This window comes from Mustela lutreola, chromosome 8 (assembly GCF_030435805.1).
Source record: "Mustela lutreola isolate mMusLut2 chromosome 8, mMusLut2.pri, whole genome shotgun sequence".
NCBI lineage: Eukaryota > Metazoa > Chordata > Mammalia > Carnivora > Mustelidae > Mustela > Mustela lutreola.
In genome coordinates, this window is record NC_081297.1 from 104,713,978 (window position 1) to 104,740,756 (window position 26,779).

The 26,779-nt window shown below is 37.7% G+C and overlaps 1 protein-coding gene across 2 annotated transcripts in view; it reads right to left on the minus strand.

Annotated features, from left to right (window-relative positions):
• The window catches only part of PTPRB (protein tyrosine phosphatase receptor type B), a 115,740-nt gene that overhangs the window by 45,236 nt on the left and 43,725 nt on the right, over positions 1-26,779 (minus strand). For both annotated transcript variants that reach the window (XM_059186319.1, XM_059186320.1), the window contains 8 exons: positions 24,780-25,043; positions 23,007-23,276; positions 20,871-21,131; positions 16,038-16,304; positions 12,064-12,327; positions 4,724-4,987; positions 3,924-4,187; positions 2,900-3,163 (listed from right to left, as the gene is read on the minus strand). In XM_059186319.1, coding sequence (XP_059042302.1) covers positions 2,900-3,163; positions 3,924-4,187; positions 4,724-4,987; positions 12,064-12,327; positions 16,038-16,304; positions 20,871-21,131; positions 23,007-23,276; positions 24,780-25,043 — 2,118 coding nt within the window. The remainder of the gene's footprint in view (positions 1-2,899; positions 3,164-3,923; positions 4,188-4,723; positions 4,988-12,063; positions 12,328-16,037; positions 16,305-20,870; positions 21,132-23,006; positions 23,277-24,779; positions 25,044-26,779) is intronic.

The window sequence follows — 26,779 nt, forward strand, 5'->3', positions numbered from 1 at the left end:
CCTTGATCCCAAAACCAGACAAGGATCCCACCAAAAAAGAGAGCTATAGACCGATATCCTTGATGAACACAGATGCGAAAATACTCAACAAAATACTAGCCAATCGGATTCAACAGTACATTAAAAAGATTATTCACCACGACCAAGTGGGATTTATTCCAGGGCTGCAAGGTTGGTTCAACATCCGCAAATCAGTCAATGTGATACAACACATCAATAAAAGTAAGAACAAGAACCATATGATACTCTCAATAGATGCTGAAAAAGCATTTGACAAAGTACAACATCCCTTCCTGATCAAAACTCTTCAAAGTGTAGGGATAGAGGGCACATACCTCAATATCATCAAAGCCATCTATGAAAAACCCACCGCAAATATCATTCTCAATGGAGAAAAACTGAAAGCTTTTCCGCTAAGGTCAGGAACACGGCAGGGATGTCCATTATCACCACTGCTATTCAACATCGTACTAGAGGTCCTAGCCTCAGCAATCAGACAACAAAAGGAAATTAAAGGCATCCAAATCGGCAAAGAAGAAGTCAAATTATCACTCTTCGCAGATGATATGATACTATATGTGGAAAACCCAAAAGACTCCACTCCAAAACTGCTAGAACTTATACAGGAATTCAGTAAAGTGTCAGGATATAAAATCAATGCACAGAAATCAGTTGCATTTCTCTACACCAACAGCAAGACAGAAGAAAGAGATATTAAGGAGTCAATCCCATTTACAATTGCATCCAAAACCATAAGATACCTAGGAATAAACCTAACCAAAGAGACACAGAATCTATACTCAGAAAACTATAAAGTACTCATGAAAGAAATTGAGGAAGACACAAAGAAATGGAAAAATGTTCCATGCTCCTGGATTGGAAGAATAAATATTGTGAAAATGTCTATGCTACCTAAAGCAATCTACACATTTAATGCAATTCCTATCAAAGTACCATCCATCTTTTTCAAAGAAATGGAACAAATAATGCTAAAATTTATATGGAACCAGAAAAGACCTCGAATAGCCAAAGGGATATTGAAAAAGAAAGCCAACGTTGGTGGCATCACAATTCCGGACTTCAAGCTCTATTACAAAGCTGTCATCATCAAGACAGCATGGTACTGGCACAAAAACAGACACATAGATCAATGGAACAGAATAGAGAGCCCAGAAATAGACCCTCAACTCTATGGTCAACTAATCTTCGACAAAGCAGGAAAGAATGTCCAATGGAAAAAAGACAGCCTTTTCAATAAATGGTGCTGGGAAAATTGGACAGCCACATGCAGAAAAATGAAATTGGACCATTTCCTTACACCACACACAAAAATAGACTCAAAATGGATGAAGGACCTCAATGTACGAAAGGAATCCATCAAAATCCTTGAGGAGAACACGGGCAGCAACCTCTTCGACCTCTGCCGCAGCAACATCTTCCTAGGAACAACGCAAAAGGCAAGGGAAGCAAGGGAAAAAATGAACTACTGGGATTTCATCAAGATCAAAAGCTTTTGCACAGCAAAGGAAACAGTTAACAAAATCAAAAGACAACTGACAGAATGGGAGAAGATATTTGCAAACGACATATCAGATAAAGGACTAGTGTCCAGAATCTATAAAGAACTTAGCAAACTCAACACCCAAAGAACAAATAATCCAATCAAGAAATGGGCAGAAGACATGAACAGACATTTCTGCAAAGAAGACATCCAGATGGCCAACAGACACATGAAAAAGTGCTCCATATCACTTGGCATCAGGGAAATACAAATCAAAACCACAATGAGATATCACCTCACACCAGTCAGAATGGCTAAAATCAACAAGTCAGGAAATGACAGATGCTGGCGAGGATGCGGAGAAAGGGGAACCCTCCTACACTGTTGGTGGGAATGCAAGCTGGTGCAGCCACTCTGGAAAACAGCATGGAGGTTCCTCAAAATGTTGAAAATAGAACTGCCCTATGACCCAGCAATTGCACTATTGGGTATTTACCCTAAAGATACAAATGTAGTGATCCAAAGGGACACATGCACCCGAATGTTTATAGCAGCAATGTCCACAATAGCCAAACTATGGAAAGAACCTAGATGTCCATCAACAGATGAATGGATCAAGAAGATGTGGTATATATACACAATGGAATACTATGCAGCCATCAAAAGAAATGAAATCTTGCCATTTGCAACAACATGGATGGAACTAGAGCGTATCATGCTTAGCGAAATAAGTCAAGCAGAGAAAGACAACTATCATATGATCTCCCTGATATGAGGAAGTGGTGATGCAACATGGAGGCTTAAGTGGGTAGAAGAATAAATGAAACAAGATGGGATTGGGAGGGAGACAAACCATAAGTGACTCTTAATCTCACAAAACAAACTGAGGGTTGCCGGGGGGAGGGGGTTGGGGAGAAGGGGGTGGGATTATGGACATTGGGGAGGGTATGTGATTTGGTGAGTGCTGTGAAGTGTGTAAACCTGGTGATTCACAGACCTGGGGATAAAAATATATGTATATAAAAAATATATGTTTATAAAAAATAAAAAAAAAAAAAAAATTTGCGAAGGGTAAATTTTACAGAAAATAGTAACTACTTAAATGTAAATAGTTCATGTAAATAGTTACAGAAGTCTATGTGTTAAAACTAAAGTTTCTACATCATTTAGCAAGTACGACAGTTTATTCAAGTGATATGGGCCTTCAGGACCTTTCATTTGTTCTGAAGATCTCTATTACGAAAGAAAAATGCAAAAAGAAACTATGAAAAGGGCTCTTGAAACTACACTGAATTATGGCTTTGACTTCGGATGTTTTTGTCTTGTGAATAGCTAAGTCAGTCCATCTGCTGTCCTGTCGTGGAAAACAGTTTGGCTCTTCTCCAGGTGGGCACTCACCTGTCCGCCCCACTGTGTCTACCTGGTTTTTCAGGGAGCCGCTGACTGAGGCGATCACGATCTGGTACTGTTCCCCGGCCTCCAGCCTGTGGAATGTGTGCTCCGAGACGTGTTTGGAGACTGTCTGAGACTCAACCTTGTGATTCTGCCTGAACGCTGACACTGTGTAGGAATCGATGTCTCCCCCACCAGGAGTCCATCTGACTGTCAGGCTATCTGTCGCCCCATTGGGAGAGACGTGAATATTTCTGACAGCGCTTGGAACTAAAAAGGGAAATAGATTGAAAAGTCATCACTTAGAGAATGAACTACGGAAATTTTCAACCAAAATTGTCACGCTTCTTATATTTTGGTATGTACTAAAAGAATTCACTTTCATATATTGATACCATTTTTCTTGGACTTTTCTGCCTGAACTGAATTTGACTGGGGAAATTTAGAGGGACATCGAAGCCAGCAAGTGGAAAGGAAGGATGCCGGTAATAGAGCGAGGAGCTGGTTAGATTGCCTTGGTCCAAGTCTTGGTTTACTCATTTACTAGCTGGGGGACTACAGGCAAATTACTTACTCTCCGTCAGTTTCAGTTTCTTCATCAGAAAAATGGCAGTTTTGGTAATAGTGACAGGCCACAGAGTTGTGAGGATTGAACAAAATGTCCACGTAAAGCACTTTGCTGTGGGTTTAGTTCATGGTCAATAAATGTTAATGGTCATAACAACACTCCTAAGGGAGTTCCAAAAGAAACCCAACCAACAGAGTTATTCTTATTTAATCTGTGAGCCTCACAAGCACCAGCTAGTCACATTAGTCCAATGTTATTTCTCTGAAAGCTTTTTTCTCTTACCCTACATAGTACTTTACTTTTGTTAATCCAGCTTGGACAACATCACGGTCACCATCAAGATAACATCACTTCTTGCCATCTCCCTTTTACCCTGTTATCTTCAACCCAAATGCCTGGCTACCCAACATGCGAAATTCACCAGCACATCTATTCAAGTTCAAGAGCCACATTTCAAATTACCTGTGAAGCCCTCAATGAAGGCTGACTGCTGTACCTCTCCACTGATGGTCAAGACAAGAATTTTATACTGGCGCCCTGGCGTCAGGGAGGTGAATCGATATTCAGTTGCAGTATTTACAAGGTGAAAAGGAGGAAATACTTTCATATCGTTGAAGAGCAGCTGGATCTCATATTGGTCAACATCCCCATCAGCTCGTGACCAAGTCACCAGAAGGTCCTCAGTGCTCCTATTCCGCAACGTTAGATCCCTAACGGGCTCTGGGACTAGGGAGGAATATGGCAAGACACTTCAGGAAAGTGACTGATCAAAGTTTACCTACACAGTAATTTATGAATCACATTCAAGGAACTGGCAAACATTTCTCTTCCCCAAATAAACCACTTGAACTACTTCATGCATAATTAAATGAGAAAAATTGGAAGCAACTATTAAAATTTTAATTTTTTCCTGACATAAATCTTCTATGCCAAGCGTTGGTAGGATATAATTATAAAATGAATTATGACCTCAATCATAAGATAAAACAAGATCTAGAACTTTAAATGCCACAGTGCAGGAGGACCGGGAAGAAAAATGGGACAATTGGCCTTCTTGCTTCCCGACTGTGCTTGCTTTTATCTACCAATAAATATTCTGCAATTATAGGCCATGGGTTGGCTGACTGATACTAGCTCCAAGTGAGAGTGGGAATGCAATTCACTGCTCAGGAAGCAGAGAGAATTCAAGGTTCAGATATTTTATTTACTCGATGACCTTCAAGTCCCAATAAACCATCAGATTTTACAAGCTTTCCACTTACTTGTTCTTCCATTCCCTTGTTCACTGGCTTCATATTGTCCACTTCTTGTACTAACAGTGACGCTGTACAACCGTCCAGGGACTAACTTAACAAACACACACTCGTTTTCACTCTTGGGGATGCTTTTGGTTTGAACAAAGTTGTTTTTGTTTTTAATGGTGACTTCATAGTGATCAAAGTCTCCAGTAGCATGCACCCAGGATACCTTTAAATAGTCACTCCTGGCTGAGTTACTAATACTGACTCCCTGGACCTTGTCAGGCACTGAAAAAAAAAAAAGAACAGAGAACAGCTGAAGATGTAGTGTATCTAAGGGAGTAATTGATCACAGATGAGAACCTGGGATGGTGAAGGTAAGTGAGAAGATTTTTTCCGTGGGCATTTAAAAGAAAAGTTTTAGACCTTTAGATCACACATTTCCAGAGGGGAAAGATTGTTACACTACTTGGAGTGATTAAATGGATCTTTTAACAGAGCCCAAGAAATGAATTCTAATCCTGTTTTTTGCATACCTGCAAAATGTCACGTACAAGATGGAAATTAAATATAACTGTTGATTAATGTGAATTGATGGTGATGATATTAATTCCAACATACCTTAGTGACTCAAAACATGATAAAAAGTTATCAAGAAGAGTATAAACAATCCAAAAGAAAATTGGAAGAAGAGGAAACATGTAGTTAGTACACGAAGAGATGTCTAACATCATTGGTGATCAAGGAAATGCAAGTCAAGACCATAGCAAAATACCATTTTATAACCATATGGTCGCCAAAATTTAAAAACCTGACAAGACCAAGTATGAGACAGGATACCTGGCCATGGGAGAGAAGATGAATGGACCATATATACACAGTGAGATTATATAGCAGTCATAATTTCTTTTTAACTCAAAATGCAAAAATGTGGATTTTTGCATTTAATATCAAAACACAAAATATAAGTGAATCTTATTAATATAACATTAAGTGAAAAACAAAGTCTTAAGAGAGTACGTACTGCATAAAATAACCTTTAAAAATAATTTTAGAACAACTAAAGTTTTTTAAACCTGTAATTTTAGGACTATATAAATACTAAAACCATGCAAGGTAAAAGGCAAGAAGAGAGATGAAACTAGGAGTCAAGATGATGGCTACCGTGGGATGAATTGGTGGGGTGGGAACTGCATGATTTGATACAGATTACTGTCAAGGTTCTAGCTTTTATTTTTTATTTTTTTAACATCTTAATTTAATTTTATTTTTTCAGTGTTCCAAGTTTCATTGTTTATGCACCACATCCATTGCTCCATACAATATGTGCTCTCCATAATACCCACTAACAGGCATAATACTCCATAGTATATATGGACCACATCTTTATCCATTCATCTGCTGAAGGGCATCTTGGTTCTTTCCACAGTTTGGCGACTGTGGCCACTGCTGCTATGAACATTGGGGTACATATGGCTCTTCTTTTCACTACATCAGTATCTTTGGGGTAAATACCCAGTAGTGGAATTGCAGGGTCATAGGGAACCTCTATTTTTAATTTCTTAAGGAATCTCCACACTGTTTTCCAAAGTGCCTGCACCAACTTGCATTCCCACCAACAGTGGAAGAGGGTTCCCCTTTCTCTACATTCTTTCCAACACACGTTGTTTACTGTCTTGTTAATTCTGGCCATTCTGACTGGTATAAGGTGGTATCTCAATGTGGTTTTGATTAGAATCTCCCGGATGGCTAATGATGATGAACATTTTTTCATGTGTCTGTTAGCCATTTGTATGTCTTCTTTGGAGAAGTGTCTGTTCATGTCTTCTGCCCATTTTTGGACGTGATTTTCTGTTTCGTGTGTGTTGAGTTTGAGGAGTTCTTTGTAGATCTTGGATATCAGCCCTTTGTCTGTAGTGTCATTTTCGAATATTCTCTCCCTTTCTTCAGGTTGCCTCTGTGTTATGTTGGCTCTTTCCTTTGCTGTGCAGAAGCTTTTGATCTTCATGAAGTCCCAAAAGTTTATTTTTGCTTTTGTTTCCTTTGCCTTTGGAGACGTGTTTTGAAAGAAGTTGCTGTGGCCAATATCGAAGAGGTTACTACCTATGTTCTCCTCTAGGATTTTGATAGATTCCTGCCTCATACTGAGGGCTTTCATCCATTTTGAGTTTATCTTTGTACATGGTGTGAGAGAATAGTCGAGTTTCATTCTTCTATACATAGCTGTTATTTTGGGTAGTGGTTTCTCATGTGCCTATTAAATTATTAAAATAATTAATTAAGTGCCTAAATTGAATTGGAAGCCTAAAAAATAAATAAAAGTGACAAAACATGGTTTCTTGAACCAAGAATTATGATTAATCCAATTTTGTGCACCTGAGGTTCCCCCAATAAATATACAAACAAATAAATAATGTGTCCCTGTGTTTTTTCTCTTAATCTATCAATTGATCAATCAACTGGACAAAGCCTGTGTCTAAACTTCTCTTCCACTTTCCTTCAAAGCATGAAATAACTCAGAAATTTCAATATTTTGGCATCTAAGCCATATTTACCAAGATACTTCTTACATCTGCAAGTTGCATTTCATTATCTCTTGTTGGCATACATGTACTGGTTACTTTTTGTATTAAAATATATCTGCCTGCAGAAATGGAGCCAGGACAGGTATGCTTTCTTCAAGATATTCACTGGAACCAATTACAATGTAGCTAGAATTTATTCAACACAGAGTAAAGGAAAAGAAATTCTGAAGTTTTTATGCATGGACTGAGTAAGAAAAGGCAAAGACCCAGGCAATTTATTGAAAACAAAGCAACTATTATAGGAAGAAAAACCAGACTACATACCATGCTAAGTCAATAAGGGGCTCTTCAGGTGGAATTGGAGGTAATTTGTGAGACCTGCCTTGCTGCACGATGAGATGATGTGATACAGAATTAGAAATATTGATATTTTCACCCAAAACGTAGAACAAAAGCATTAGAAAGGGAAAAGGGCTTTGACACAATCAGCTAAAATCAACAAGACAGCATCTCAGACACAACTCTATAGTTAAACTGATATCGGGGGCAATGGATTGTCTTGATTAGTCATGCGTCAAATCCAAGTTCATGCTGGTACAGAGTCAAGAAGGTGCTTTGAATAGAGGATCATTTTTCTTCCATTTAAAAACAATCTTGACAAAAGGCTTGCAGTATCAAGGTCAGATAGATAGGAAACATTCATGAGTTGATGTAGAGGAGAAGTAAGGGGTTAGCAGGATTACATATCCTTTGATTCCGGTATTTTTAGGTTCCAAGTTGATCAACATAAGACACTGACATAAGGCTGCTTCCCAAATGGAAATCTACTTTTCAGATCTCAGGCATTATTATGATTATCAGTATAATTAGATCTTAAATCATTTGAGGGTAGGGAATAGTTTTTTATATCCCTGACCAGTGCTTTCAGAAATAGCATGATGTAATGGAAATAGTACTGGAACTAGGTGAGGTTGATTACTGGTCAGCCATGTGGGCTTGGAAGAGCTAAGTTTCTCTCTGGGACTTGATCTACCAATGAGATGGGATTAGATCAATCCATGAACACTTTCAATGTTAGCATGCTGTATTAATGTAACTCAATGGTTTTTAAACTTTTTGAAGTCAACGAGACTTTGAGAATCTCATAGGAGCTATCCACTCACTCCAAAAAGAAACACACATACCTTTCTTATCTGCAATAACTTCATGGACAGTTTTGGGGGTTATGACATTCTTAACATCTATCCATAGAGCACTAGCTAAAAACTGCTGATCTAAGTGATTTCTGATTATTAATTCAGTGAACATTTATTGAGTGCTTATTGGATTCCAGACCCTGTGCTAGGTAATAGGATGATGTCAATTGCCTTGGTCCTCTGGAAAAAATAACATAGTTTTAGGTTTTTATAAGGTCTTTGAGTCCAGAAGATGATTGGCTAATTCTTGCGTTCAGCAACAATAAAATCATGGGTGCTTATATGGGCCAGGTATAGAGAGAAACACAAAAAGGATTTGGTTCCTGTCGTCAAGCAACCACAGAGGGAGAGATGCAGATGACTGCAACGAATAGTAAATGTCTCCTAGAAAAACATCAATGGGAACTTAGAGGGACACATGACTCAGCTATGAAAACTAATCATGATGGAATTAAGTGGCTAGAGCAGAAAGATAGGAGACCCATTATAAATTTAAGTAATAAGAACCTCTGTCCTGGTTATTGGCAAGAAAAGCAAAATAAAGACATATCAGTGAAAAATTTTGTGGGAGGTCAATGAGAAGATCCTAGCAAAGGATAACATGTGTCAAAAGTGATTTTGAAATTTTCAGTTTAGGTGAGGGTGAATACACTTTGGTTTTGGAAATTTGACAAATTCATTTTTTATAGTATTTCTTTTAATTTCTTTTTTGTTATTATTTTTTCTAGTTTTATTGAGAAGTAATTGCCTTATATCACTGTATAAATTTAAGGCATATAGCATGATGGTTTCATTTATATATTTTATGAAATGATTGCCACATTTGGTTCAGCCAACATCCATCCATTCATACAGACATAATTAAGAGAAAAGAGTGAAGAAAAGAAAAAAGGAGGAAAATGTTCTTAATATGATGATAACTCTTATGATTTAACCTCTTAAGAACTTTCTTATGTATTGACATCATGGGGCACATTACATCACTAGCACTTATTTATCATATAGCTAGAACTTTGTACCTGTTGACCATCTTCCTCCAGTTCCTCCTTCCCCCACTCTCTGCCTCTGTCTTTTCCTATTAGTTTGCCTTTGCTTTAGTTTTAGATTCTACATACAAGTCAGGTCATTGAGTATTTGTCTTTTCTTTTTGACTTATTTCACTTAGCATAAAACCTTTAAGATCCATGCAGGCTGGAGCAAAGTGTAGGATTTCCTAATTTTTATGGCTGAATACTATTCCGTTGCATCAATATACCACTTCTTTTTTTTTTTTTTTAAGATTTTTTAATTTATTTGACAGACAGAGATCACAGTAGACAGAGAGGCAGGCAGAGAGAGAGAGAGAGAGAGAGGAAGAAGCAGGCTCCCTGATGCGGAGCTCGATCCCAGGACCCTGGGATCATGACCTGAGACAAAGGCAGAGGCTTTAACCCACTGAGCCACCAGGTGCCCTGTTATACCACTTCTTTATCCATTCATCCATGGACAGAACACTCAGATTGTTTCCATATCTTGGCTGTTGTAAATAATGCTGCTATGAACACAAGGGTGCAGATATTTTTTTTGAGCTAGTGCTTTTGTTTCTTTTGGATATAATCCCAGAAGTGAAATGTTTGGATCATGGGGAGTTTTTAATTTTTTGAGGATCTTCCATACTGTTTTCCACAGTAGCTATACCAGTTTACACCCCCAACAGAGCACAAGGGTTGCCTTTTCTCCATGTCAATGTCAGCATTCATTACCTCTTGTCTTTTGATGATGGCCATTCTAACAGCCAAAAGGAGATATCACATTGTGGTTTTAACTTGCATTTTCCTAATGACTAGTGATGTTGACCATCTTTTCATTTGCTTGTTGGCCTTTTGTATATCTTCTTTTTTTTTTTTTTTTAAGGTTTCATTTATTTATTTGACACAGAGAGAGGGAGATCACAATTAGGCAGAGAGGCAGCCTGAGAGAGCGGGGGGGGGGGGGGAGCAAGCTCCCTGCTGAGCAGAGAGCCTGATGTGGGGCTCGATCTCAGGACCCCAAGATCATGACCTGAGCTGAAGGCTTAACCCACTGAGCCACCCAGGCACCCTACGTATATTTACTTTAGAAAATGACTATACAGGTCCTTTACCCATTTTTAATAAGGTTATTTATTTTTTGCTATTGAATTGTATGAGTTCTTTGTATTTTAGATATTAACCACAAGTTTGGGTATTAACCCATTATCAGGTGTATGGTTTGCAAATATTTTTCCCAATCCATAGGTTGTTTCTTCACTTTGCTGATGGTTTCTTTTGCTGCGCAGAATCTTTTTGTTTTGATGTAGTCCCAGTTGCTTGTCTTTGATTTTTTTTTTTTTGCTTATGCTTTATATGTCATATCCAAAAAATCGCCACCAAGACCCTATATTTTCTTGTAGGAATTTCATATTTTCAGGTCTTACATTAAACTTTAATTCATTTCACAAACAAATGAACTTAATTTATTTTGAGTTAATTTTTGTGAATGGTATCAGAGAGAGATCCAGTTTAATTCTTTTATGTGTGCACATCCAGTTATCTCAGTACATTTATTGAAAAGACTGTCCTTTCTACGTTGAGTAGTCTTGACTGCCTTGTCAAAGAAACCCTGACATTTTTAAATGCAAATATCAACCCATAACTCAGCAGGAGAGGCTTGACAAAATATTAATGTTGACCTTCAGCAGAAATCTCAGCTGTAAACCCCAAAAGTGTAAGTACATTGGGAAAATGGTAGCCATCTAAATTGAGTTCTTTACAGAACATCCAAGACCTAACATTCATTGCCTTTGCTAGGATTTTGCTCCTGGTCCCAGAACAAAAAATGTTCATGTTTTTTCACCTTGTGTGAAAAAGAATGAATAGTGGACTTTGACCAAATAGATATTTCAGTAAGGATTTTAGGGCAGAGAACTTCATTGGTTACAGAGCCATTCAGAACTGGGTTAAAATACAGAAACGCACTGGCTCATTTAACAAGTTAAACAGTTGAGCAACTTATTTTTTAGCCTCCCTGAACCTTGATTTCCTGATCTGCAAAGTGGGAATAATGACAGTGATCTCCATAAGGAAATTGCAAGAATTAAGTTAGTTAACATACATAAAGTCAGTGTCTAGCAACCAAAAAGTACTCCCCAAACAGCAAATACTTGTTACTATATTTGAATATAATATGAATTCTAGCCATGAAAGTAGTGTTCATCTCACTTTAAAGGAAACATGTGCTCACATAAGGAGTTTCTAGGGTCAAAATTTGAAGACTGTCACAATTCTGTGATCTCAACGACCTTTAATCCTATCATTACAGAATTGTTGCAGATCTGTTGCCTTGAGCCATATAGATAGCCACTTCCTTTTTCTTTCTTTCTTTCTTTCTTTCTTTTTTTTAAAGATCTGACTGATTTATTTGAGAGAGAGAAAGAGAGAGAGAGCACGGCACACACAAGCAGGGGGGAGGGGCAGACAGAGAGGGAGAAGCAGGCTCCCCTCCGAGCAAGGAGCCTGATGCGGGACTTGATCCCAGGATCATGAGATCATCACCTGAGCCGAAGGCAGAGGCTTAAACGATGGAGCCACCCAAGTGCCCCTAGCTAGCCCCTTCTTACAGAGCCTGGCTCTCCTGAGAGCCTTACCTGTTCGCTCCTGGCTGAAGGAATGGTTTTCATACTTGCCGCTCCTTGTAGTTACGGTCACATTGTAGAGGCGGCCCGGAGTAAGGGAGCTGAAGGAACAATCGCTTACAGACTTGGCAATAACGAGGGACTGAACGACCCTGCTGCCATGAGAGAGCGTCACCACATAGTTATCCACGTCTCCTGGAGCTGGCAGCCAGGAAATGCTCAGGTAGTCATTGCGACCAGAATTGTTTACTGTCACTCCACTCACACTGGAAGGGACTGGAATTTAAAAGGGGGGAGAACATTTGAAAAAAGAAAGCACAGTCAAAAGTCTGGAGTCATCGACCGCGGTCAGCAAAAACAGTGTGGACTCAGGAGATCTCGTCTGATTACCTAAGAGGTCAAAGACATGTGAGGGTTTCCCCTTAGCTTCTGGAAGCTGAGGGTTTTGGGATCAGCAAGGCTAATAGAAATAAAAATGCAAGAAGGTCTTTTAGGTGCCTTATAAATACAGGGATGCTACTACTGCATTTTTATGGTCTTGCTGTTTGCAAAGTATTTTAAGTGGAGGCATATTTATGTGAATGTGTCAGGAGGTTCCCTCAGCAGGAAAAGGAACAAACGTAACAATCCAAATGAATCAGCTCGAACCAAACTCATCAATAAGCAAAGATGTTTGAAGGGAAAGATGAAGAACACCATACATTTCTAAAGAGCTTAGACTTTGGCTTAGCTTTGATTTTCTTGTGATGAAGTTATTTATTCCTGGGGAGTCTAATAACACAGGAGAGGCATTGCATCTGCCCTTTATAAAGCATTTCCTGCCCTCTAGTGGCAAGAAATAAACCTAAAAGCCTGTCTTGAAAACAACAAATCTGGAGATTGACCCAACAGTGGGCAGAAGGAACTATTGTGGGGATAGTGGCCACTATCGTTTGCTTATTTTAATTGGTGTTTAGTGCCACAGACATTTATGGAGAACCTACCATTTGCCACAGATACAAAAATGGAAAAGATGTGGATGCCTTCAAGGAGCTTCTTGGCTAGAGGCAGTATGCAAATTAATCATTGTGGTATTGAGTAGTAGTTATGTATGTACCAGAAATAAGTATATAGTAGATGGTATTGCCAGCAATAAATATCAGAATAAAATCCTGTAGAGTATGTGAATGCACTACTATTTTCCTTGCTGGCTCACTGCTGCAGCTAAATATTTTCATATAATTGTCAATATCCCTACCTCTCGTACAATGGACAGGATCCAGCTAGATGACCTCTGAGAACCCTTCTAATCTAATACACTCTGATTTTGTGATTTAAGCCTCAAAGTCTTCTTTACACTTACAGGCACTTGTCCATCACCAAAAATTATAAATAGCACCATACGGAGCAGCTCTGCAAATGCTGTTCTATGTCTATAAACATTTCCTAGACATAAAGTGGAATCTTTTAGCCTTAATAGTTCTATACTGATGTCTTCCTCTCTCCCTCCCTTCCTCCTTTCCTTCCCTTTATTTAACAATCTGGACATCCGTTGGTTGCTCTCAGTAGAATTATGTTTGTTTTTCAAAAGTGCTAGAAATATTTGCAACTACTAACATTTTATTAGAAAAGATACAATTATCAAATGTTTTGTCAAAAATATAAATTCATGGTTACAAGAAAACAGATATAAAATTTGTTCTTCCTTTAGAACCCGCATTTTCCCAGGTTGGAACTAGATTTGTTAAGCATATCTGATATCTTTAACTTTAAATATTTTGCCACCTTCTCTAGACTGGGAGGGTTTATTTATATGTTTCAACTCTGGAAATTGAAGTGAGTAAGAAAACCTTTCAAAACCTTTCAGTTATTTCGGAACTGACCAACATTTCAGCAGTTTGAGTAGATGGCCATGATTATCAAGGCTTTAGCCGTTGAATGTTTTACAATTAACCACATACAAAATTTACTAACCCAGGCACCTTTCAAAATCTCTAATTACTGTGTTTCTATAGTAGTATCCCATTTCCCCCTTTTCTCATGATAATGTCTGCACTCTTAATGTGTTTGAATAAAATAACTCTTGCTTATATTTACTCATATTTTGCCCTCTCCTCAAAATCCTATGATCATTCTGCAAAGAACTGTCTTGTTTTTGTATCCTTATACTTTTATATACTGTGAATCAAATACTGATACCTCTGCTACAATTAAAATAGAGGCGTAAAAACAAAGCTCACTCATTTCAAGTGGTATTGGCAGCCAAACTATGTTAGCGTATCACAGTAAGTTGGAAAGCCCTTGACGTATTTTAAAATTTGGGAATTAACTTGTGAGGCGGAATCTGACTAGTTGTTAAGCAAACTATTTCCTTTTCCTCTTGGACACACACTAGGCTACATTTCCCAGTCTCCCCGGCAGTGAAATGTAGCCATTTAACTGTGTTCCTGCCAGTGGAATGTGGCGGGGGAAGTGATGTGTCTACTTTCGGGTCTGGTCATCTTCCCCCACTCCATGACCTCTAGTCTCTGGGGAAATGGACAGAGTTCTGAGGACCTAGAGGAAGGAAGGAGATGGTAGAAGCCTGGATCCCTGACTTACTGCTCGGGAAAGAACCAACCCCAGAGCTGTCTAATCTGGAATCTCCATGCTGTCCCGTTGGATAAGCAGGAAATAAGTCAGTCTGATCTGACTAATACAACTGCAACTCACTGGGAAATGGGTGCAAGGCCCTTCTCAACCCTCTCCTTAGCTTTCTTGTTATTTCTCCTTCCTCACTCCAACAGAGATACATTGTGGTGTATTATCAGGGATGGATTAGAAGCTGGAGGCTTCAAGATGTAAGCTAATGGCAGAGCTAGAGCCAGAATCTAGGTCCTCTGATTCCCAAGCTTAGCTTTTCCCCCACTCCCAGTGACACTACACCAATGGCTGGTGCCCAGAAGTACTGAAAAAGAAGGAAGGTATCAGGAAGAAGGATGTAGATAATAATGTCAGCTGCCACAGAATGAGAAAAATGGCACATCTCAGTGAATTTCTACCAAAACTATGAAATATCTTTTCAATGACTTAGTTGCATTTCTGGGAGAGCTAATGAAGTTAATGTTCCTTGGGTTCATTAAGTAGATAAGATTCATGATTTTTACAAAGGGACATATCTATGATATCTGCAACTGATAGAATCTAAGCATCAGTATCCGAGCATCAGAAATACAAGAGAAGCCTGAAATCCAACTTATAATCATATAGAATTAAGTAGGCAAATTCACTGACCTGATTCTGAGTTAATTAATAATTATCAAAGCTTCTATCAAATGAATTTAATTTTTTTCTTTCTAAGAAACTGGAACATAAATTTATACTGTCTATTTATATTCTTTCTTGGTCTTGTGTAGAAAATTATATTTCCTTCTTTGGTGCCAGCCCTGTCTGACACAGGTAACTGTATACCACTTGTTTGTTGAATTAGCTCTTTGACCCATTGGTGACTGTGATCTCTTCAAGGTCAGGAAACATTGTTTAGGTGGTTATAGTATTAACTTGTTTAATGTTGCTTCTGAAAATATATGTGATTTGGGGATTTTATTAACTCCACTTTGGACCACAGAAATTGGAGATCATTTCCTTACTATGTCTTGAAACAAAAATAGGAAAGGGAGTGGAATATACTTTTTTAAAAAACTCTCACTTCTTGTTTATCTTAACTGGGACGTAAACATTAAGGAAATCATCAACTGAATGCGGGGATAAGCCTAGGTGTCAAATGACTACTAGGTTACCACAACGGTTTTTCTAGAAGTTCTGACTCCTTTATGGGAGATTTTAGAAAATTCAGAATTTATTCTACCTACTCTCATTCAACCCTCAATTTCCATTCCTAGGAGAGCAACATATATGGATGGTTGGTATTGAAACCTGATTTCTAGGAAAGTCAAAACTGGATCTGTTTTTAGGGTGCTTCAAAACATCCTAGAATATACTCTGGAGTTTCCATGTGCTCTTCTTACCTGTTCTTCCCTCCACCACCACTTGTCGGGATGAGATCCCACCGCTTACTGTTGTTACCACCACAGAGTAGAGGCTGCCTGTTTTGAGGGAGTGGAAGCTGTATCTGCTGGTCTCACTGGAGACACTTTCATTTTTGATGACCACATTTTCATGGATCAGTAAGACTTGGTAGAATTCTATGTCTCCCAGGGCGTGGGTCCAGTTAGTAAACAGACTGCTGGTTGTTCCTTGGTTGGCCACATACAAGCCAGTCACTTGGGCAGGCACTGGAACACAGTAGACAAAGAGAAGAAGGAAAAAAAACCAACAACAACACAGATAACATTTAGTCACCCTAAAGAAGTATAGCAAAATGGGTCAAAAGTAGAGACAGTCTTAAAGATGCTAAAAATATATCTATTTTTTTTTTTTTTTTTGCTATAGATTCTCAACTCTATTTCCTGTGGCATATGGCAAACTACTCCCATACAGAAGCTGCTTATATGGGAAATCAAAATTGCTTCAGATCCACGGATGAGATGATGCTTACCTATTAACTAGTTTTGAGCTTACATTTTCAATAATAAAAGAATGTTATTTTTTAATATTGTTTACTTTATGGGATTTTATCTGTCATTATCCCATGAGAACTGAGAGCCTCATTACCTACCTGAGCTGATGGTTGTTACAGGGTGGTATTGGGAAATCCCTTCCACCTGATGATTAGGTTGTAGTTTAGAAAACTGGTTAATTCTTTGGCACATTCTCAAGAGCACCATTATTATTATACAGGAAGATGTTACAATAGTATACATTATATTATCCTATAAGAATAGTAATAATAATAATAGTGATAACCATAACAACTAGTAAGGATAAATGAGTGATAACTATGTGCCAGTTATGGACTCAATGGTTTTTAGAAATTATATTATTTGAAACTCATTCAAAAGTCTATAAATTTGACTTTGTTATTTTTCTTTAGAAGACCATATGATGTAAATAACTTAGCCTATCTATTATCAGAGTGCTAACAAATAGTTATCCAGAGTCCAAAGCCTGATCTGCCTAAAACTGTGAGTCTGTGTCCTTTTCCTAATTAGCAACTATTGTGATTTCTAATCTATCCATTAAAAAAAATCTCTTACATAGATCTTGAAGCTGGTACTCGATCAGTTATATCTTCTTTGTGCCTCTTCCCTGAATTATGGTAATTAAAAGGATTGGGACCTTGGCACAATCCTTCTCAGAAATTGTTGACTTTTGGATTAAGATACAAATACACTCATTAAAAAGACACTACTGTACAGGGATCAGAAAATTCAATTTTCATTCTAAATTTCACATGGAAAGCAAAGGAATTAATATGGAAATAATTTGGAAAAAGAAGAACAAAGTTGGAGGAGTACAACATCTGATCTCAAGACTTACTAGAAAGCTACAATAATGAAGGCAGTCTGATACTGGCAAAAAGATAAACACATAGATCGATGGAACAGAAATCAGAATCCAGAAATAGACCAACATATATAGAGTCAGTTGGTTTTTTACAGAGCAATTTTGTGGAGGAAGAATAGTTTTCTTCAACAAATAGGGCTGGAATTATTAGTCGTCCATATACAAAGAAATAAACCTTAACCCAAATCTCACAGACATATAGAAATGAACTCAAGACGGATTATGCACCTCAATAGAAAACCTAAAATTATAAAAGTTTTAAGGGACAATCTTTTGTGATATCATGTAAGGCAAAGATTTCTTCAATATGACACCAAAAGCATAGTCTCTGAAAGAAAAAAACTGATGAATTGGACACCAGAATTAAAAACCCATGATCTGCAAAATACACAAATAAATTAATCATAAGACAAGCCACAGTCTGATAGAAAGCATTTCAACACACATTTCTGACAATGAACTAATAACTGAAATATGAAGAATTTTCAAAATTCAATGATAAAAACAAACAACCCCACCAAAAAATGAACAAATATTTGAAAATATGTTCTCCCCTAAAGAGGATAAATGAGTGGTAAATAAGCACGTGAAAAGTTGCTAAAAACTATTAGGAACTAGTGAAAGGTAAATTAAAACTACATAAGATACCACTACATGCTTATTGGAATGGTTAAAAAACCAAACAAAACACTTGTAATACCAAGGGCTGTTGAGATTGTGGAGAAACTAATCTCATATATTGCTGGTGGGAATGTAACATTTTACAACCATTCTGGAAAACAGTTTGGTAGTTTCTTACAAAGTTAAAAATACACTTACTATATGACTCAGCAATGTGAATGTCGGGAATGATAAAAATGATCTTAAGACTAAAAGAGTGTCTTGGACTTCCAGTTCCTACAGTATAGTGGGCTGCATACCCCAATAAACACAATTACATGTGTTGGATAAAATATAAAAATGTAAATATATGAGTGAGTTGTCAAGAATGTAAGGAATTCTCAGAGACTAAAAAGATAGGTAACCAGTTCACTGAAGCATACTTTCATCTTAAGGGCATCTTTCAAATACAAATTAAAACTTTGATCTGTGAAATTGGAGGTAAAGTGTAGGACTTTCCCAAACTAAGAAACCTCATAGGTGACCCTGCATATCATTGGATCCTGAAAGATTACATTCTAAGTGTAAGTGAAATAAATATTCCCTCTCTGCTCCTCATATTGCCCCAGCATCCTTGGCACTGGGTGGAGAAAAATAATTATCACTGAGAATTCATAACCCTAGAACAGTTTCAGTGAGTTTGCAACCCTAATTCATAAAACTGGGTGATCAGAAAACCTCCAAGTTGACAGTTTAGATTAAAATAGGTCTGGGTTGATAGCAGTCCTGTGCACCTCAAAGAATCAAATGAAAAGAAAATTCTTTCTAAAACCCATCTGTAAACAAGGTCTCAAAGAATTCCCACAGAGTAAGTTTCCAAGATATATGAGTTTACAGTGAAAAATCACACACACTTAAGGAAGTAAAGCACCATGAGCAAAAGGCAGCAAACTCAATAGACAACAGGATTGAACTTCTGAAGATTTTAGATATTATGGTTATCAGATATAGAAGTTAAAATAAAAATGGTTTATTTGCTAATGGCAATAAAGGAAGATAATGGAAATATGACTAAAGAGCAACAGAGCACAAAACTGATTTGAAAAAAGAGCCAAAAAGAATGTTTAAAAGTGAAGAAATAAGCAAGTAAAATTTAAAACTCAATGGATGGATTTAAAAAAGATTAGACAGAGCTAAAAAAAGAATTTGGGAGCTAAAACACAGGGATGAGGAAATTATTCAGACTATAGCCCAGAGAGCAAATACAAGGAAAATATGAATATATATGAATATATATATATATATATATATATATATATATATATATATATATTCTAGACTACTAGAAGGAGAACAGAAAGGGACTGGAGAAAGGTGAGAGGTAATGTCAAAGAACTAATGGCTGAGAATTTCCAGGGTTGATGAAAGATACTAATCTACAAGTACAGAAATCATCATGATCTCAACCAAGATAGAGGCATCTATGTCTAGGTTATCACTGTAAACAACAGAGCACTAAAGGCAAAGAGTAAATCTTAAAAGCAGTCATAGTAAACAGACTACCCAGAGAGAAACAGAAATTAGACTGATGTCTGACTTTTCAACAGCAAGAATAAATGCCAGATAGACAACAATATCTTCAATGTGAGAAAATAATATCTTCAGTGAGAGAAAATAACTTACTTTCTTCCTTTCTTTTTTTTTTTTTTTGAAAATAACTTTCAAAATAGAGTTGTAACACAGAGAAAATATCTTTCAAGTTTGAAAGCTATATAAAGACATACACAGAAAAACAAAAGTATAAAGAGTTCATCCCTAAAAATTCTAATAAAGACATTTGGAGGCACCTGGGTAGCTCAGTTGGTTAAGTGTCTGCTTATGACCCTCATGATCCTGGAGTTCTGGGACCAAACTCCACATCGGGCCCCCTGCTCATCAGGCTCTGTCTCCCTCTGCCCCCCTCCATTCATGATTGCTCTCTCTCTCTCTCAAAAAATAAATAAAATCCTTTAAAAAAAGAAAGAAAGAAAGAAATTTGAAGACTGTTCTCCAAAATGAAGGAAAGTAATCTCAAATGGAACTTGTGAGATACAGGAAGGGAAGATGAGAAGATAAGTGGTCATTTTTTGTGGGGAGAGAGAAATAAAATACAGAACAATAATATATAAATTGGAAAAAGGGAGTCTTTGATGATGATTTTGCTTCCTATTTCTGAGAGAAGAAGAGAACTATCAAAGAATTAATTGCCACCACTATATCTACTTACTGGTATATTCATCCAATACTTTTTTCTTCCATCTGATCCTAAAGTTAAACTACTTATGTTCTTTTCTAAAGCCGATTTCTTTACTTGTGCTCTAGATCCCACAGCTTGCTTACTCATAGAATAAGTACAGCCATTCTTCCTCTCTCTTTATATTATCACCATTTCTTTCTCTTCTAGAACATTCCTATCAGCATAAAACTTGTTATTTCTTCTATCCTTAAATAAAATCCTCCTTTCAAACAGACCTTCTCTTTCAGATCATGCTCTACTTCTCTGCTTTCTTTTGCAGCAAAATATCCTTGGAAAAGTTGTTCTCAGCTTCCATTTCAAAATAAAACCAAACAAATTAAAAAACAAATAAAACAACTACCAAGAGTTGAAATAGTGTAATAGAAAACAAACAATAGGAAACATTCATAAAACAATGACCAGTACATAATAGGCATTCAGTGAACATTTGTAATTCAAACATTAAACAATTCAGTAGTCAGGATACTTTTTAAAGTTTAAAACTTATAAAAAAAATTACCTGTTCTTCCTTTAGTTGAAGATGAATTTTTTAAGTCTCCACTAATACTGGTGACTGTAGCTACATATTTTCGTCCAGGCACCAGGTCAGTAAAAGTGAATTCTTTGGCATCTTTGGGGAGCGACTTGTGGATGAGTAAGAGGTCTCTGTCAGCTAGTGAAATGATGTATTTCTCCCATTCTGCTACAGGGGTTTGCCACATGATACCCAAAGAGGTTTCATTGGCATGTTTGACACGAAGTTGGAGGACAGCCAGGGGGACTAAGGAAAAAGCAATGGAGACTGCGTCATTGACTTGCCTCAGAAACACTCAAGAATTTCTTAGAGAGCTGTTCTCTTCCAACCACAGGAGTGTTCCAGTTCAGCATTTCTTTTCTGAAAGTGTAGGAGCTCTCGGTGGGGTGGGGGTGGGGGGATTAATCTCAAAAATTGTGTGTGTGTGTTTTTAAAAGATTTTACTTTTAAGTAATCTCTCACACCCAACATGGGGCTTGAACTCACAGCCAAGAGGTCAAGAGTTGCGTGCTTCACTGACCGAGTCAGCCAGGCATACCAAATTTTGTTTATATAACCTATCCAGAAAGGAGGATTCAAAAGAATACACTGGAAAATGCTTTCCTGGGTCATTTATTTTGACCACATATTACCTTGAGTGTTTATTTCTTCATATGAATTCTATGATATGAAAATACTTAATTCAATCATATCATCCACAAAAACACTAAGAAAGGTCCACATTTGACTATATAGATGAAATTAGGAGTATTTTTTACCCTGTTAGATAGGAAAGACAAAGTGCTTCCCTTTTTCTCTGGGTTCCCAACTTTCTCTGGAACATTTCTGAGAACTGGACACTGATGTATCCATGAAAGGGAAAATAATAATAGTATAGCTGGCAAGCAAGAATAGTATCTGATTAAAGGTTCCCATTATCCAAAGAATTGAAATTGTTTCCATTTCTCTAAAAGGTTTCATTACAATTTCTAGGACACATTGCTAAGAGTAAAGTACTAGTCCCATAAAACAATGGGGAAACAAAATTATGGAAGAACAAAGTGTATAAAATTATATTGATTTCTACATCAAAGAAATTTTCTGTAATTCTGTTCTAATTGAGTCCTGAAATCTGTATCTTCCTTCTTTAATATATTGAAATCAATTGGATTGTTACATCAAAGCCTACTTCAACTAACCTTATTCACCTAGAGATACAGTTTAAGAAAAGTTCTCCTGATAATTATGCCAACTGCTGAGAGCCCCTACTGTTTCTTGACAGTACTCCAAGTTATTTGAGGTGAATGAGATAAAACATGGGAAAGGACATAGATACTTGTCCTGTAAAATGCTGAAATGAGCTTGGTTTAAGCTTAAATAGGCCTTTGATCATTATCTAAGGGATATTAATATTTAGAAAATGAAGATATGACTGGAAGACCCAGTTGGCAAGCTAAGGATATCTTGATCTTCTTTGACATTCTTCTAAGAACATTGAATCAAAGTACTTATTTCCTTATCATCAGGCAAGACTAAGAGAGAAGATACTTGAATTTCACTCCAAGTGTGGAGTATTCCATGTCATAGGAATGTTGAGTTTAGAAGGACAATTCTCTTATTTGAAAGTTGAGCAAACAGTCTCAGAGGGGTTGTGACTTCCCCAAGGATTTACAGTATAGTGGTGACAGAATACCAAGACCCATGTCTTGGGATCCTCATTCTCTTCTACCTTAAAAACCAAATATATTCCACTTCCCTTTAATAAACTTTCTTTGGACCATGAATTTCCCTCATTAGTCAACATTAGGTCAAAGCAATGGTTTCTAACACTGATCACTAGCAAAAAACTGTCAACTATCTTCTTTTGTGGAGGGGATTCGCCGATTGTTTTCTTCTTATTCTTTTGGTGTTTAAAATGTCTTTCTTTTCATAAAATAATGGATTTATTAGTGGAAGCAATTTTTAATGTTCTAATTTGACAAAAATAAACATTACCAAAACTAATTCAGTCTAAAAGTCTATAATATCTCAAATTCAGGGAACATGGTGGGGGCGGGGGGAGGCATTGACAGCTACCTGGGTTGCTTGGGAGAGGGACCAAGTTAAGGTTCCAACGTCATTAACACCTTTGTATTTGCTTACCTGTCCTGCCTTGGGAGCGCTTAGAATTCTTCAGATTTCCACTCTCAACAGTGACTTCTACTTCATACTGTCTTCCCGGTATGAGCCCCAAATCATCTATGGTGTAGTGTGTCTCCTCCTTTCCCATGGTGATGTTGAGCAGCACCACAGAATCATTGAAGAGCAGGATGCGATACTGCTCCCAGTCTCCAGCAGGGGGCGACCAGCTCACTACTAGAGACCTTATCGAACCATTGCTGTTTACCTCCAGGTTCCCAACTTTGTCTGGAACTAAACGGTGAAATGATGTCAAAAAGGAGATTCTAAAAACCAAAAGTAAGGATACTGATTCACTTTTCATGGGCAACAGTAGATAAGAGACCTAATAGCTGCAGTTCAAAACATTTCTATTTGTGGATTGCAAATGAGTATTTTTTCCTCATTTTGGAGACGTCAGACACTCAAGAAATATATGCTAAAATCATCTTAGTGATATATCAATAATGGATCTTCTGTAGCACTGTTAATAACCTAGCAATCTGACCACTATGTTTTATTGACTGCACACCAGCCCTAGAGACAATATTGACGTTGCCTCTAATGATGTTGACGTTGATGGATGTGGTGTCTTTTGGTAGAGACACTGCATGTTGTGGTCATGAAAGAGTCCTTCCTTTATCAACTGACAAGATTAATCTTCTTGCAAGGTAGCTCTGGTCTAATTACTCATTTGCATAAAAGCATGCAAAGTCTCTCCATTAATTACAGAATAAAACATCAAATCCTGGGTCTGGCATCTGTAGCTTTCCAAAATCAGACCCGATATCCTTCTGGTCTTAATTCTGACTAGTCCCTGCAGCCACCCACCCTGCTTCTGCACTCTCTCCCAGACTGGCCTCCAGGTGCATGTTCGGCAGACCTGTAAATATACTGGGCCCTTCTTCCTCCATGCCTTTGCTTATACTTGCTCAAATACCCTTCCCTCTTTGGCCTCTTCCCTTGTCAAGAGCCTCACAATTTTTAGGTCCAGTTAAAACCCATTTCCTCCAAGAAGTCTTTACTGGTCTTCTGAACAAGAATTTTGCTCTCTTGTTTTTCTGACCATATGGCTCTTACTTGGAATCTCTAACAGCACAGAGAATGGACCCTGGAATTAAACACTCTGGTTTAAATGCCAACCCCACCATTCACTGCCTAGATGACTAGGGACAAATTATTTGAGCTCTCTGAATTATCTCTAAAATGATGATAATAACAGAACCTCTCTTAAAAACCACTCTTAGCTTGGGGCTACACAAATACAGGTTACAGGCCATATTTGGTGTAGTTTGCGGAACTCTGACATTTTAACAACTTCCCAAACTCATAGCACAGTAATTGATACATAGAAGGCACTGGATAAATATTTAGTGACATAAATTAATAAAATAATTTGTGGAAAACATGGTTAAGTGCTAACTGGCTCTCACTCTAGGAGTTAATCAGAAATATTTTATTCCTTAGTATCAAAGCTAATGCATTTACACGACTTAAGTGGTGTGACGTGAAACAGCACAGGGCAGAGCCAGTTTATGCACACCATTCAGGAAGCACTCCAAACACATTTGCTTAAATAACTCAGAGGAATGCAATTAACCTTCTGTTTCACTCTGTATAGGGGGCCCTGGCAACCTCAGTCATGTAGACTACATTTCCCAAGTTGGAAAAGGAGTCTTCCTTATAACTTATTTTGTTCTAAGATGGATCAGAGAATGATCTGGACAGCCAAGGAATATTCTGGAACCCTACACTCACCTGTTCTGCCCACTGCCATCTTCTGAGCAGACAATTCACCAGAGACACAGCTGATGGTAACTTGATAAAGACGTCCAGGGGTTAAGTCTTTAAACTGGGTTTCAGTAACCTGGGGTGCTAATGTTCTGGATTCTTTGATAATCCCTTGGTGAAACAGGGTAATGTTGTAGGAATCCACATTGCCGGAAGGTCTTTGCCACCTGACTTTTAGAGAGGTCAAAGTGCCATCATTTGTCACCTTCAGATTTGAGACCTCCATGGGGGCTAAGTAGAAGAAAGGAAAAGACATTTTAACTCAGGACATAGTACCTGTCTTATTATGGCCAAATTTTGACCTGCATTTTAGTCCCTACAAGATTCACACCCTGCTCAGAAGAAAACAACAACTTCACAAGCAAAAAGAATACTGCAAAATCAAAGAAAGGCTGTCTGACTAGTGGAAAGAGCATAAACATGGGCATCAGGAGACTGGATTCTGGCTCAGACTCGGCCATTAGTCACCTGGGCAACCCTGGACATCTCTGTCTATCTCACTGAGCCTAGGGATCCTAACTGGCAAATGAGGTCTTGGAATGCTCAGAGAAGTCTGTCATCTGCCTGATTTCCCACCTTTATGTGGTTAATAATAGCAAGTACATATTAAATACATTGGTCAACACACCAGCTATCACAAAATTTTGCATGTTAAAAATATTTTATCTTTCATATAAAATCATGATAAAGTTATAGCTCAAGAGTTGTGTCATTATTTCATCAAAAGAAAAAGGAAACAAGATGAAACCAGAGGGGTCACAAACCATAAGAAATTCTTATCTCAGGAAACAAACTGAGGGTCGCTGGAGGGGAGGGGATTGGAGGGATGGGGTGGCTGGGTGATGGACATTGGGGAGGCTATGTGTTATGGTAAGTGCTGTGAATTCGGTAAGACTGATGAGTCACAGACCTGCACCCCTGAAGCAAATAATACATTATATGTTAATTTTAAAAAAGAAAAAGAAAATGATTACAAAAGAAAGACACTTCAGTGACTATTTCTTCTACCTCTTGGCTATATCACAATTTTGGGCTTCACTAATAGCAAAATAAAAATATTTCATTTTAAAAATGGGCACAGCATGCTGCTTTGCATAGGCCAGTGAGAAATGTAAATTGCCCTTGCTATACATAAAGAAGTCTTAAGATATAAGGTACTTTTTAGGTGCCTGGGTAGCTCAGTCAGTTAAGCATCTGCCTTCAGCTCAGGTCATGTTCCCAAGGTCCTGGGATCAAGCCCTGCACTGGGATCCCTGATCAGTGGGGAATCTGCTTCTCTCTCTCTACCTCTGATCCTCCATGCCATCCATGCTTGCTTTCTCTCAAGTAAATAAATAAGTTTTTTTTTTTTTAATGATATAAGGTACTTAAAAAAAAAGATAGTATTTTTAAGCAGTCTCTATACCTAAGATGGGGCTTAAATTTACAATCCTGAGATCAAGAGTTGCATATTCCAACATCTGACCCATCCAGGTGCCCCAACATATATGGTACATTTTTGTTGGGAATGGCTATACATCTCTGAGGTATGATATGAAGATATGTAAGTGTATATATAGGTGCCCCCCAAATATCTTTCCCATCAATCTCTTGTAGTTATTATTATTTTTTTAATCTCTTGTAGATCTAAGAGCTCCCCCCGCCAGAGTAATTTCTAAGGCTCTATATACTTAGAAGTTTCTCTTAAAATCAGATAGCTTACCAAGAGAGGGAATTTATTAACACATTAGACCCATCAGAAGCATTAGAATCTACTAGAATGTAAGTTCCATAAGGACAAAGACTTTGACCTTCTTGGGCACTATTATATCCACGATGCCTAGCATATAGTTTATACTATACTCAGTAGATAATGAATGAATGTGGACATGAATTATTCATGTCCACATTCATTTAGCACAGATTAGTTTCTCCAGCTATGTTAGCATGTGAGAACAGCTCCTGTAGTGTTGGGTCTCAGGACAAGT